At 45.0% G+C, this 15,395-nt stretch overlaps 1 protein-coding gene across 1 annotated transcript; it reads right to left on the reverse strand.

The window, feature by feature from the left end:
• Window positions 1-1,986: 1,986 nt before the first annotated feature.
• On the reverse strand, window positions 1,987-15,298 carry LOC122541181. The gene is made up of 8 exons (XM_043677807.1): window positions 15,179-15,298; window positions 14,740-14,796; window positions 13,004-13,127; window positions 11,703-11,898; window positions 7,035-7,087; window positions 5,637-5,661; window positions 4,229-4,289; window positions 1,987-2,193 (listed from the first exon to the last, which is right to left on the reverse strand). Exons 1-8 carry the CDS (start codon window positions 15,290-15,292, stop codon window positions 2,095-2,097), a joined length of 729 nt encoding a protein of 242 aa, XP_043533742.1. The 5' UTR covers window positions 15,293-15,298; the 3' UTR covers window positions 1,987-2,094.
• Between the last annotated feature and the right edge of the window lie 97 nt (window positions 15,299-15,395).

The raw sequence follows: 15,395 nt of genomic DNA on the forward strand, positions 1-15,395 counted from the left end.
CCTCGGAAGCTTCCTCCAGCATTTATAGTGGTTTGAATCTGCCGCTTCCAGTTGTCAGTTCCAGCTGTCCGCTGCAGTGGTTGATATATTGGGTCCAGGTCGCTGTGCTTATTGATTGAATCTGTGGATGAGTGCCATGCCTCTAGGAATTCCCTGGCTGTTCTCTGTTTGGCTTGTCCTATAATAGTAGTGTTGTCCCAGTCAAACTCATGTTGCTTGTCATTTGCGTGTGCGGCTACTAAGGATAGCTGGTCATGTCGTTTCATGGCTAGTTGGTGTTCATGTATGCAGATCGTTAGCTGTCTTCCTGTTTGTCCTATGTAGTGTCTTGTGCAGTCCTTGCATGGGATTTTGTACACTACTGCACAAAACACTACACTGAGGATGTCACCTAGACAGGGGACAAAACGTCTGCAACACAAATTCCCAGCTCGGCGAACAGAACCACAACAACGAGCACCCGAGCTACAAATCTTCACAAACTTTGACATGATCTCACTGAGCATCTCCAGCTTCCCCAACAGTGCCTCAAAGCCCAACCACAGCCTGAAATATCAGCTTGAAGCTTAAAAAAAAAGGAGGTAGTGATATTCATCAATGTGTACTGCCCGGTTGAGGTGGTCAGATATAGCCCATAGTTCCATAAGGAACAGAAACATCTTCTCAAACACAAGGGCAGGGACACATCCATGGAAAAACAGATACAACAATGAAGCAGGTTAAAGCAACATGAACCAGAGACGGTGAAAAAGCACTGTTGTGCACAGTGTCTATGCAAATCATCATACACAAGTACCTCAGGGTAATGGAACATAATGCAGTTACAGCTACAGAGAAGCTGCAAGAGATGTTCAAACATCTGATAACAGCCAGGAAGCAACCAAAGTCTATCGGCATAGGCTTTCAAATATTTCAATGCATCTTCCAGCAAACAAGGTTCATCTTATGGCATCTCCCTAACCTTGCCCCTGTTTAAAAAAAGGCAGTTCTAGGGAAAGAGCACCATCTGCAAGCTGCCCTCTCACCACCAACTTGGAAAGCTACCACTAGTCCTATGCAACCCCATTGCCAAACACTCCAGGAACTCCAGCTGTTGAGGGCAGCTCAGCAACCTCAAGGAAAATCAGGCAAGAGATGCTGGCCTGGCCAGTGATTCCCACCTCCTGGATAGAAAAAAAAACAAACCAAAAAGCCCCTTGGAGCAGGTCATTAGGCCCATTGAGTCCAACAGAAAACCAACTAGACTCACCTTCCTATGCATGCCCCTACATTTTCCATGGCCAATCCATCAACACTGCACATCTCTGGACTGTGGGAGAAAAGCCACAAACAAACTCAAGAGAATCTTAAAATGAGAATAATGGAGGATAGTTACATGGGGCAAAAATGCAAGTAAAGATCAATTGGGCCAAATGGCTGAGCTACTATAATAGAATACTGTAAAGAATTCTAAAGTCTCCATGGTTGCAGAGGGCTAGGGGGAAAAAAAACCAAAAGAGACTGAAGATGGAGACCAGAGTTGAAAAACATGGTGCTGGAAAAACACAGCAGGCCAGGCAGCATCAGAGGAGGCGAATCAATGTTTTGGGCATAAGCCCTTCTTCAGGAATGAGGCTGGTGAGCCAAGCTGGCTGAGATAAAAGGTATGGGGGAGGGGCACTGGGAATATGACAGGTGGAAGGTGGTGAGGATGATAGGCCAGACAGGGGGTGGCTTCCTCCAGGTGTTGTGGGGCCAAGGACCTGCATGTTCTTGGCAGAGTGGGAGGGGGAGTTAAAGTCTTCAGCCAGGGGGCAGTTGGGTTGGTTGGTGCAGGTGTCCCAGAGGTGTTCCCTGAAATGTTCCACAAGTAGGCAGCCTGTCTCTCCAATATAGAGGAGACCAAGCAGAGGGCTCCAAGTAAGGGAGGGGTTCAGGAGGACCCACCTGCACAGTATCCTCAGCTGGTAGACAGTAAAAAACAAGGTCACATGCTCAGCACAAATGTAAATGTCAGAGAATGCCTTTATTTAATCCACCATGTAGTAACTCAAGGTCAAGAATTGCTCATTTAAAAACAAAAACATTTTCCAGTGACCAAGCAGCAACTAAGCCTCAGCACTTGGGAGAGTGTAGCACCTTTGGTCTCCCTGATCTAAAAGCTTGGTCCACAGTCATATCACCGTTAGCGATGTTCAGCAACAGTTTCTCCACCTGGAAATATACAATTCAAATGATAGAGAGATTAAAAACAGTGGTCAGCAGTCAGTGCACTACATTGGGTAGTTTTCCACTGCCCTCACCCCTCAGGATTACCAACAGGTTACAGATTTCCAATTAGCACTGCAAGCTTAAAAAGCCACTTAAATAGGCAACATCTGCTGACTCAGGAGCTAGATTCCTGAGAAACTGAGCCAGTTGCTAACTAGAGCATGTTTGAGGGACAACATTAAAAACGTGAATGGCTACACAGCCATCTAGAAGAGAGGAGACTCCAGAGAAATAGTGGACAGATAGTAACTAGTGTCCCAGTTGAGAATGTTTGGAGTTTGTATTTAATGCTAAAAAAAAAAAAATAACTTTCCTTGCTGGTTTCACATTTCATGAAAACTGACCATCTGGAAACCCTCAATGCTGTTTAAAAGTAGCACTCAGTATAAACTGGTTTTAAAAAATGTTTAGTTATTAAAAAATAAGCCAGACAGTTTGTCTTTTGTATTCATGGGATGGTGTGTCACTGGTTAGGCCAGTATTTATTGCCCATCCCTAGTTACAGAGGTCAGTCACATTGCTGTGGGTCTGGAGTCAGAGGTCAGATTAAGCAAGGATAGCAGATTTCTTTCCCAAAAGGACAGTTAGTTGATGGGAAAATCCCATCTTAGTAATAGTTTCATGATCATTTGACTCAATTCTGGATTTTTTGTTGGAATTCCAACTACCATGGCAGGATTCGAACTCAGGTGCCCAGGGCATTACAAGTTGTGATAATACCAGGAGATTACCAACTTCTCTGGAGCAGGTGGGACTTGAACCCAGGCCATTCAACTACTCACCCTTTATCCAATAGAAGGAAGTCTGGGGACTACCAATTTCAACTTTAAGCTACAAGCATTTGAAGTGTAAAATGTTACAAGCCTGCGAGCAAGTAACAGAAAGTAGGATTTGGACTAAAGGCTTCTTTCCATGCTGTACGAAAAAAAAAGTATTACAAATTCCTTCACCCAAAAAACACCAGTTTCAAATGGTAGTGTAGAATGGAATTAAAGTCACTCCCATAGAACAACATGTCAATAGGGGGCCAGAACTAGCTTAAAATAGTGATCTTTTCAATTAATTTACTATAAAATAGTGCCTGGTCATAGGAAAGCCCTTGCCAAAATCAAAGCTAGTCTACACCCAATGCTTCTCATCTCACTTCGAACCACACCCAGCTAGTGTCAGGAATATTGACCATATGATTGTAACAGTCAGGCTTTCTAGGAATAGCCTAAAACAGAATGAAAAACATGTTTAAAGAAGCCCCTGTTATACAAAACATAGCTAACTTAAATGGGCATGTGAATTTAAAATCCCTCAGTTACTATCATCTAAAAAGATCAGTTACTAAATTTAAGTCTCACTTGCATATTAAGGCACCCTAATGGAGATGGACAGTGTCCAGACTAACAACTTCAAAGCCATTCTCAGACAATTAGACATCACTGCTTTGTATCTCAAGAGTGAAATACCCACTTTCAAAAAGACTTCTCAAAATGAGCAACTTTGTCCCATGAAGGCTCTTGTGGCACACAGTGGTAGTGTCCCTCCCTCTGGAGGAGGAAAAGCTTGAACCAGAGTCTCCTGGCCCAGAGGTGGGCCATAACATTCCTAAACAGGTTAGAGCAAGATCAAGTGCCCCATTGGTAAAAGAGCCCAACCTTTATCTTCCCTGGTTGGAAGGTGCAAGCAGAAGAGATTAACGGAAGTTTCTCTTGACTCTTATCTGGGAAAGACCACAAGACGTGGTCAAAAGCAGAAACTAAAGCAGGAGACGGAAAGAATCTCCACTCAGCATTTAGGGAGAGGCAGCAGACCCCAGTTGAGCATCCTTTAGGTCTGGTGCTTGCGTGGATATTGTAAAGAGGCCACCAAGGAAGTAACCCCCAAAAACAGGGGTGGTGGGGGTTATACCCTAGTGGGAAGCTTGCTGTGCACTAGCTGTCTACAAGTCAGGAGTTCCCAACCCAAATCCTTCCAGCACAGTGGTCACCTTTGTTGCGTAGCCCTTATCCTCCTGTGGAGAGTATCGGCTGAACGTTGTTCGCTTTGACCTGGAATCACAGAACCAAGAGGAGAGCGCGTTAACACATGTAGCTAGCTTCATTAAGCAGTTACACTCCATAACCCAGCCAAGTGAGCCAGGGGCAGGTCTAGAGTGGTCATTAGATTACTTTATTAATGAGTGGAACAACCTTACGGGATGAGTGCCCTGTAGCAGGGTTGGATTGTGCAAGATCACTTAGATAAACAAAAATCCAATTTCTGCTAAGAATCACCACATTTGGAGGAAAACTAGAAAATCAAAAAACAGAAGAGGGGGGGTGGAGAAAAGATAACATGACTGCAGTTTTCATATAACACCAGGCATCAGGAGGAGGAGATGTTTAGTAGTACAGCTTGTGGATTAATGAGCCAGGAAGCATAAGGTCAAGTGCATTGACCCGGCACACAGACCAAGCAGCAGAGAATGCCCAGTCAGTAAACCCACAGTAATCCAGAACCTCTCCTGAAAGCATTGGAATTGGGCGTCCTTTGAAAATAGACATTTGTGTTGTAAGTTAAATTATGGGGTGTGGGGGCAGGTACGTGCACCGCAGAAGTAGTGTGCAGTTCTGGCAAGCCAGATCAACTCCATGGGTTTGGTGTTTAACCTGTTAAAAATATAGTTACAAGGCAGATATTACAGCACACATGGACTCTGGATGGACAGCAGACTAACCACAAGACAATGTTGTAACTCTTCCTAGATGTTTTTATACACCAAGGCCTTTCAACATTTAAAATCCATACAGAAGTTTAACTTGGAATGGTGAGATTTAAACAACGGCTAGACTATGGAGGTTTGAATGGGAATGGGACCATCATCCACCTAGCAGGAGGTTGAAGGAAGAGAAATATAATTCCTGGAGGTTTTCAGACAACAGATTTATAGAGGACCACATCACAGGTATCCATCTCCCAACACAGTGCCTGTTAAAGTCTCTTTGACCAGTTTGGTACAAAGCCAGGTTTAATTCCTACACTGGCTGAGATTACCATGAAGGGTGTCTCCTTTTCAGTCTCTCCCCTGACCGGAGAGGTGGTGATCCTTAGTTGAAAGCACTCGTCTTCCCTGGTTCTTTGGTAAGAAATGTGACCCTGTCTCTGTAGGGAGTGGGCCCCAAACCCAGCACCTTGCCTATACCACCTTTTCTGAATAGTCTAAAATAGAGACAGGTCCATAGAGCAGAAAAAAATGGTTACTGGATGTTTATTGGAAAACAATGCTGTACACTCAGACAATTAACAATCATTTTACACAGACTAAGACAATGACAGCATCCCTGTGACTTAGTCAAATGCCAGAAAGTGGTACCTTCATTAAAACATCTAGTAATGGAATCTTAGATCAGAATTACCTGCTGTCAGAAGTGAAGTAACAACCTACAGAAGTAAAAAGAAAATTCAGTCAACTCAGTTTCTCTGTCGAGCTTATTCCCCCAATGATCACCCAGTTCTTACTCCACAGGGTGGGGAGGTGATTGAGGAGAGAGAAATTGGGCTGATTCAGCAGCAGGATCTGACCCAGAGCATGGGTCAACCATGATTCTGAATCCCAAAACAGGTTGAAAGTCTGAATTCATGAGAACTTTTATCAAAACCATGGTATTTCCCACTTTACAAGTGAAGGGCAGAACACGGTCTTGGTAAAGCCCAAGATAGTGAAAGACTGGAATTTTAGTTGTGTGGGAGCTTGTGAAATTCCCATCATGCTCCATGGAGTGAAATTGCTTGGGAAAATTCTACTGGGCAGGTCCTCTGTCTGGAGCCCTCTAAAGTCTCTACTCAAAAATAGAGACTGTAAGGTTTGACAGAATCTATACATGTCTCTGCCTGACTCCAGAGTATTCAGCTGACAGCACATCCCAGGAACACTCCCCATCTGCTTCCAGTTGGAAGGTGCAGATACTAAGCATAGAGGGAACACCAATCCACTCACCCAACCAGCTTGCTCAGGAAGCTTTCCCCTCCCCCTCCCTAATACAGATACTGCATTGATCACCTTGCAATCTGATACATTTCCACCCATTAGCACCCTGCTTACCCTTTACCATCAACTGTCAAAGGGACTGGCAGCCCCTTTGACAGGTTAGAGGGTAATAGGGAGGCAAGTTTTGCCTCCCTTTGATAGTTCAAACTGAGCCCAGCTCTGCAGCTGAGGGAAGCTTAGAGTGGAATCACCCCAGATGCAAATCCCTCAAAACAAGACCCAGAGATTCTGACCTGTTCACAGGGTTAGGACTGGATTATCAGGAATCGGGCTGTGTATCAATCCAATTCTCAGGTCAGACCTGAATTGTAGCCCTTCATAGCTACTCTTGGGAGAAGCAGCGTAGATATTTGGAAGTTTTAAAAATCACTGCTCTTTGAACACAACATTAAATCATACCAACCCAATATGCACTCTCTCTCTACAAACCCATTGAAAGTAGAGTCAAATGGGAGTCAGCAAGTCGCAAAATAATTCCACTAAGCACTTGAGCTACTCAATTTGATCGGGTTAACACTGGAATTTAACATTGGTCACCATACTGCCCCTTTAAATGCAGGAATAGCAGACTGCATTTCAGAAGAGTTACCGAGACTGCAGGGAGGAAAGTTCTTGGAAAGGAGATGACTTTAAGAAACAGACTCAGCGAAACATTAACTCCGTGTTAAAAGCAATTATTCACCCACATGCCACCTCTGGGCAGGCTCATCTCGTATTTGGTTCCAAAAGCAGACTTTCTCCTGCTTCACCCAATAGAAGCAATTACCTGAATGTTGTTGGGAAGGGGAAGTCTGCATTGCAGAGTTCTTCACTTGATTTCTGGAGGGGGGAGGACATAAAGTTAGAGGCAACTCTAGGAATGTTAAGTACCAGTTATGTACCAAGTTGACCAGAATGAGAAGTTATTTTGACTTGGAAATTCCACTGACATTACAACATGTACCACGTCCTGTTTGCTCAGTATCCTTATTAGTCCCCTTGGGGAAAAAAGGGAGTGTATAATAGGATAGGTTTGTTACCTTCGAGGATTTAATAAGGATTTTGTGGGGATGCACAGAAGTGGTAGTGGGACTGTTACTGGAATAACGGAGACAAGCAATGCCATGGGTTCAAGCTTCACCCTAGAAGAGGGATTTCAATTTAATAAAATCTGGAATTGAAAGTCTAAGAACTGAAGCTGTTGTAAAAACCCATCTGATTCATTAGAAGTCCATTCAGGGAAGGCAGAGTCATTCTTCCTCTTCCTGCAGACTACTAGTCACCTCAACTGCCCTCTGTCAAACAAAAACGATCCCCCAAGAGTCAAAACTGCAGAATCCTCTTCACCTACTGGAGGCTGGTGCTGGAAGGACAATAAGCTACCTAAAATCAAAACCAAAAAAACACAACAGACAATATCACAGCTTACACAAAGCATCCAGACACCAGCATAGCTGACTATGTTCTGTCCTATCAGGACAAGCCCAGCAGAGGTGGTGTACACAGTCAGGAGGGAGCTGCCCTGGGAGTATTCAACATTGACCCTGGTCCTCATGACGTCAGGTTAATCCCAGGCAAGGAAACCTCCAGCTGATCAATCTGTACTCCCTTGGAGGAAGCAAAGGGGGAGGGAGGGGGGGGTTTAACAATGTCCATCACCAGAAGTGGCCCAGCAGCAGTACCACTGATCGAGCTGGTCAGGTCCTAAAGGACTAGCTGCTAGACTAGGTCTGCAGCAGATAGGGAGGGAACCAAAGGGAAAACATACCTGACGACCTTTTTACCAACCTGCCAGCTACAGACACCTCTCCAGTACAGTATCATTAAGTGCGACTGTTGCACAATCCTTGGAGGCAAAGTCTACCTTCACATTGAGAATAACCTCCACATTGTGTAGCACTATCACTGTGCTAGTGGGAGAGACTTCAAACAGATTTGCAACTTGAGATTGGGTATCCACAAGGTGCTGGGGGCCAACAGCAGCAGAATTGCACTCCAGCACGATCTGTAGCCTCATGGCCTGGCATATCCCCCACTCAACCTTTACCATCCAGTCAGGGGAATCAACTGTAGTTTAATGGAGAGCGCAGGAGGGCAGGCCAGGAGTAGCACAGCATACTGAGGAGGTGGTGATAGTCCTGTTGGTTGTTTCACCAGATTCAGAAAGTCAAAACCTTGGAAGCAGCAAGAGCACTAATCAATTTCCTAACCAACAGATCAGATCTAAGCTCTGCAGTTCTACTGCATCCAGTGTGGAACAAATCAAACAATTCACTGGAAAAGGAGGTTCCATGAATATCCCCCTCAATGGAGGGGGGGGGGGGGGGGGGGGGGGCGAACACATGCCAGTCTTCAGCCAATTCAAAGAGCACTCCATTTGATCAAGAATGAGTTGGAGGCACCAGAACCTGCCAAGACTATGGGCCCTGACGACATCTTACAGTAGGATTGAAGTTTATGGAAACTAAAACAATCAAATAGCAATACTTTATAAAAAAACAGAAAGGAATGGAGAATGGGAGACAGTTTCAGGAAAGCAACCACATGCTAAGGTCAGAGACTGAAGAACTGCAAACTGCTGCAGAGGCCAGCAAGCAGTGCTGTTTTTACAGTAACCCTCAGGAGGTCACATCGCAGAATTATACACTGTAGCAGAGAGAGAGAGAGAGATCGGTGACAACTTCACAGAATGATCAGGTAAGGGTTCCATTTCAAGACTTTTAAAAATCTTATTTGCTTTGTAATTATGTGACAACAAGTGGGTTGGGTGAGTGCGTTTTATGGAGATTTGTCTTTTTTATATAAAAAAACCAAGAGACAAATTCTCAGAAATAGGACTGAGAACAGCTTTTCAGCAAAGTGAGGAGTTTTTTTTGGTATTTTCCAGGTCTACAGATTAAAGGGGCAGAGATGGCTTTTTGTAGAGCGATGTGCTCTGTCAGATGTGGGAGCTCAGGAAGAGTTTGGTTGCAAATCCCCTGTTGAATTGTATAGATCAGTTGGAGCAGCAGTTACAGGCAATGAGGAATTAAGAGGAGCAAGGGGTGTGACAGATGGCAGTTATAGGAAGGGAGAAAAACTGCAGATATGGTCAGGGGGATGGATTACCACCAGGTAAGATGGAGAGGGAGGCAGCTAGTGCAAGACTCTCCTGTGGCTATCCCCAAACAAGTATGGAAAATATGGGGGTGTGGACTCTGAGGAATGCCACACAGCCAGGTTTCAGAGACTGGCTCTTTGTACCATCAGGTACAAGAAATCTGTTGTGATAGGAGACTAGTCAGACAGTTCTGCAGTCAAAAAGGGGCATCAGAATGGTGTTGCCTCCCTGGTGCAATGATCAAGGCTATCGTGGAGTGATTACAGAATATTCTCAAAGGGGAGGATGACCACCCAGGGGAGGCTGGTGTACATGGTGGAACTAACAACCTAGGAAGAGAAAAGGATGAGGAGAGAGATATAGGACATTCAGCTGAGGTTAAAGAGTAGGTCAGACTGTAGTAATGTTTGTATTACTACAAGAGATAGTGGGAAAAGAGATAAATCTGAGGTTAGTACAGTAACTAAGGTGCACAAGTCAAATAGTCATGGCAGGAAAGAGTATGACAAAGTGTAGGACTCAAATGGCATTTGAATCAATGCAACAGGTTTAAACAGGTAAGGCAGAAGAACTCAGGAGACAAGTGGAGAGGTGGGACTGGGATATCACAGAAATTAGAGTAGCTCAGGGATGGACAGGACTGACAGCTTCATGTTGCAGGGTATAGCTGCTATATAGGAGGCATAGCAAGGGGGTTGTAGCCCCCCCTCCAAGAGTGCAGAGGGAGTGACAGTCAGTTAAGGACATGTTACATTATAGTTATATTTAGAATATTCCTGAGAGAATTTCCACCCAAATAGCCAGACTTGAGAAACATTGTGAGATGATCACCTTTACAGTACAGTATCCCAGTAGTCAGCTGGAAATGGAAAAGCAAGTGAGGACTGTCGTGTAAGAAACATGGGGCCTTGAGCTTTCGAAACAGACAGACTGCCATAATGTTAACGGCTTGGATGGAGAGAAATTTGTTAGGAGTGTACAAGAAAATTCTGATTAAGTACGTGGATGTACATGGAGGAAAAGCTGACCTACTCTTGGGGAAAAGACAGGGCAAGTGATGGAGGGGTCAGTGGGGGAACATTTGGTGGCCAGTGACCATAATTCTATTAGTTTTTAAAAAAGTGATGGAATAAAGGATAGACCAGATCTAAAAAGTTGAAGTTCAAATTGGAGGGAGGAAGGCCAGTTTCAATTGTATTAGGAGAGGTCAAAAGTTGATTGGGCAGGGTATTATGCAGGTAAATGGGATGGTAGGAAAATGGGAAACAGCAAATGGAGGTAATGAGAGTCCAGAGACATTGATGTTGCTATTAATTCCTCACGATCAGCCTCCTGAGGGAGGCTATCAACCAGCAACTGAGTTGGACCAGGCCCAATAAAGTGGCTACAAGAGCAGGTCAGAGGCTAGAAATCTTGCAGCCAGCAACTCCCCTCATACCCCAAAGCCTGTCCACCACGCAGGCCCAAGTCAGGAGCGTGATGGCATATTTTTCACTGCCTGGAGAAGTGCAGCCCCAACACCACTCAGGAAGCGTGGCACTACCACAACCCCTGCTAAATTGCTGCTACTGAGCCTGTATGGTGGCGGGAGTGGCTGTGGTGCCAGTGTGCACCATCGACAAGATGCACTGCAGAAATTCAAATGCTGTTTGGACAGCAACTTCCAGACCCACAAGCTCTACCGGAAAGGAAATAAGCAGTAGATACTTGAGAACATCAACAGCAAGTTGCTCCTCAGCATCCGGTCTTGGAACTACACTGCTGCTCCTTCCGTGTCACTGGGTCAAAAATCCTGGAAATCCACCTTCCAATGACATGGGGTCAGCAGCAGTAGCTCACCAACACCTCCGGCACAATCAGGGATGGGCAGTAAGTGCCAGCCCAACCACATTCCATAGAGGTACATGCAGTAGTAATAAATAGAAGACTTATCCAACCTCAGTCTTCCTCCTTCCCCAGTCTCTGGGACAGGCTCCCCACACTGTGCATGTTACCCCACTATCAACTGCATCCTCTTAAAGATCCTGTAAAAAAAAGATAAGGATGGGGAGCGGTCTGATCTTGCCAAGTAAAGCAGCTGGCAACATATTCCCAGGAAGTTAAGGAACTAAAATGCAGGCTGCGAAAGACATATTCTAAATCACACAGACTGAGCGAATATTTACCAATGCTGGAGAGACCACCCCCCTCAAATGGTTACGGTGACCATCCATTGCCGTATGGCAGACCAGAATGGTCAGCAACACCAAACTTCCTGAGCATGCCCTCAACTATTACCAACAGACAGCCCTCAACAGATCCAGGAACCCGAGCATCCCATGTACCAATGGGTATTGTGACAACCTGCAGCCTTACAATTGGAAGCACTCTGCACAGATCCTGTTGTCCTCCAGGTGGGGTGGAGTCACCACGGCTGCTGGGATCAAGTGGAATGGGACGAGCATGTCTCCAGCAGCAACCAGTATCCGGCCATTCTTCAGGGTCAGGGGGTACAGAGGCTGGCCAGGAGTAATAATCTCCATCCCATGAACAACACACCAGCTAGAGTCACCTGATGGGGGAAGGGGAGAACAGAGAGAGAGAGTGCGCATCAGTCACCTAATGGGGTACAGGAGGGGAGGACAGTCAGAGGGAGAGGGAGAGGGAGCATTTCACCTGATTTATAGTTTCATTCCAAACAGACTTAAGTCAGATTGGATGATTCAAGTCAGAGTTAAATATACTTGACAATAAAGTCAAAGATGTACAGCACAAACAGACCTTTCTGTCCAACTCATCCATACTGACCAGATATGGTAAATTAATCTAGTCCCATGTTAGCACTTGGCCCATACTCCTAAACCTTTTCTATTCACATACCTTTGAAATCTGTAATTGTATCGGGATGGGTATCAGTTGCTTTTAGTTTTAAAGGTTCCCACCCAAACATGATTTGTAGATTTTAAAGTCAGATTTATTAATTGGCAACTAAATGCACCAGCCTTAGCAACTCTGTAGCAGCAGGTTGGAGAGGACAGCATTGACTTCACATGGTTCACTCTGTCTGGAGTCACTTGCAGCTGTTTCTATTGCTGACAGTGACCCTGAATCTACCAGTGCTCCAGGGCAAGAAACGCCAGAGTCCTGGGACTCAAAGAAGCTACATGTTTCAGGTGCACTACTCATCTGCATTTCCAAAACATTTGATGGTTTGTTAGAGAGTCAGAGTGAGGTATATAGCACAGAAACAGACTCTTCAGTCCACCTTGTCCTTGCTGACCAGATATGGTAAATTACTCCATTCTCATTTGCCACATATCCCACTAAACTCTTCCTACTCACATACCCATCCAGATGCCTTTTAAATGTTGCAGCTGTACCAGCCTCCACCACCTCCTCTAATGGCTCATTCCATAAATGACAACCCCCTTACATGAAAAAGTTGCTCCTTGGGACAAATCTTTGTTTCACCTTAACCCTTATGCCCTTGTGTTTTGGACTCTGCACACCCCCCCCAAAAAACCAGGGAAAAACACCTCCTTTACCTTAGCCATGCCACTCAATTTTATAAACTTCTAAATAAGTTCACCCTTCAACATTTAAGCATTGTTAGGCTATAGCCTAACTTCAGCCCCCCCTGAAGTGTACCCCACAGCCCAGCTTCCTGAAGCACTCACTCAGGACTCGACCTTGCTCTGGAACTTGGCAGCAGGAAGCAGTGTCATGACCCTGCTCAGACTGGTCTCCACTTGGAGAGATTACTTCTTCCTTTACCACAAGGGGAAGAGAAGGAGATATTGGCTGAGAAGACAAAAAAAAAATCACAGTCAGTCAGTCAGTCAGTCAACAGCTTTAGACTCTTGGCACACCAACATAGGCCATTCAGCCCATTGAGTCCACACTTGCCCTCTGAAGAGCATCCCACCCCCTGCATTCCCCAGGCTAACCCACCTATGGGCAATTTAGCATGGCTAATCCACCTGACTAGCACAGTTTAGGATTGAGAGAGGAAACTCACACAGATAACATGCAGACTCCACAGAGACACTTGAAGGCAGAATCAAAGCCAGGTCCCTGGTGCTGTGAGGCAGCAGTGCTAACCACTGAACCCCTTGTGCGATCCCTACTGTTAGATCAGGCACTACCCTGAGTGTTGGGCCCATTGAGACATGGATTATGTTCACTTGGGGAGGAGGGTCAAAAAGAGGTTATGACCTCAGATCAAAGTGATCTCCACGAGTTACTGGGACAAACAAGTTGTTTAAAAAAAAGACTTTGGGAATTTATTTAAATCCCAAAAAGAGAGCAGACTCTGGTTGGATCCTAAAGTGTAGGAGTCCTTAACTCAAACAGCAAAATACTTGTCCATTTAGTGGCAGGGTGTTTTATATTCCAATCTAATAAGAGCTGCCCCATGTTTCAGTGGGCAGTAGACATTTGAAAACTGTTTAAACACAGTCTCCAAATGCTGCTTCAGCCCATGTCAGCCACATTACAGGGGGGGGCAGCAAAGTCAAGTCAGGGATAGAGATAGAGATATCCCAGTAAGCAGTCATTGCATGAGCCTTTATAGTGTGCACTTTCTGCAGAAACCCATCAGCTACACACCTATGTGGCACGTCAAGTTTGAGAAGGTGCTATATGAATGAAAGTTTCACATTTCAACAAGAGCCAGACAGGCTGATTCAATATTAACCAGGTTAATGTTGTGTAGTGTCGAGACATTTGGTTAGTTAGTGCGTGTGACAGGTGCAGACCATCCAAAGCCAACTGATCAAGTCAGTAGAACACAACACTAACTAGTCCCCAGAAATAAGCTGGTTTTGTATGCTAGGAAAGTATAAAACATTTAAGCAAAATGTTTGACAGGCTTAAAAACTAATTGCCCTTGTTGAATCCTTTAACAAGGACAGCTGGTCAAGATTAGATCCCCTACAGTGTGGAAGCAGGCCCTTCGGCCCAACAAGTCCACACCAACCCTCTGGACAGCAACCAGACCCATTCCCTTACCTTATAATTTACCCTGACTAATGCAGCTAACACTATGGGCAATTTAACATGCTAATCCACCTGACCTGCACATCTTTGGATTGAGAGAGGAAACCAGAGCACAGAGGAAACCCACAGTGTACAAATTCTGCACAGCCTGAGGCTGGAATCTAACCCAGGTCCCTAGCACAGAGGCATCATGCCACCCACAAGATTATTAAACTTTTTGCTTTAAATACTGTGCCTTATACTTCCCCATATGAGGAAGGAGCAGAGCTCCAAAATCTTGCCATTTCAAGCAAACCTGCTGGATTAGGACTTGGTATCATTTGATTGGACCCTCATCCACCCCAGTCCAACACTGGCATCTCTACATTATTTATTAACACACATTCAGCCTAACACTATCCTAAAAGACACTTACCTCATCTGTAACAGGTTCCTTGATACATTCTGATAGCCGTGAAATCAGATCAACATTCTGTGGATTAGAGTACATTTATTGTTCATTAACTGAACATTTTGAAAACAAGCTAAATAATCTTAAATCACACCAGTAAAGGCAGCAACTTGTCAAATTGTGTAGTAACATGCCAAAACTCAAGACAAGCAGTAAAGATAACAAATTCATATCTCCCACCCCTAGCTTCACCTCAGGAAGGTCATGTACCCTGACCCACATCACTCTAGTTAGTGACTCCAGGTTTAAGCCCATGTTCAGTACTGAGGAAGCAGCAAGCCCTCAGAGGTTCCAAGTCCTCAGGAAGATTAACTCTGAGCCCCCAACTCCCCTCCAGGTACAGCCCCAAGAGAGCAAGGGAACCCTCATGCCCCATTCCCAGGGAGGAACATGGCCTCACTACCTTGCCACCAGCCTTCAAGCCCAGTTTTTTACAAAGCTTCTGTAGCTGCTGTCGCTTTAGGTGCAAAAGTCCTACTGGTGATTTGCAGGCTAGTAAATGTGCATAATTATCCATCTCAGACCTTCCTTACCCTCCAACTCCTGCCTACGCCCACAATTTATTGAGAGGAAAGGGCAGCCAATCAGGAGCAATTTGACTCTGCAATTCTCTCTTTCTG

The sequence above is a fragment of the Chiloscyllium plagiosum genome, chromosome 37, assembly GCF_004010195.1.
Source record: "Chiloscyllium plagiosum isolate BGI_BamShark_2017 chromosome 37, ASM401019v2, whole genome shotgun sequence".
Lineage (NCBI taxonomy): Eukaryota > Metazoa > Chordata > Chondrichthyes > Orectolobiformes > Hemiscylliidae > Chiloscyllium > Chiloscyllium plagiosum.

Excerpts from the sequence above, each read along its gene's own strand:
- LOC122541181 (XM_043677807.1), bottom strand. The coding sequence starts at position 15,292 with ATGGATAATTATGCACATTTACTAGCCTGCAAATCACCAGTAGGACTT. Across the intron at positions 14,797-15,178 it reads GCTTGAAGGCTGGTGGCAAG|AATGTTGATCTGATTTCACG; the intron begins GTAGTGAGGCCA and ends TCTAATCCACAG. Across the intron at positions 4,290-5,636 it reads TACTTCACTTCTGACAGCAG|GTCAAAGCGAACAACGTTCA; the intron begins GTAATTCTGATC and ends CTGTGATTCCAG.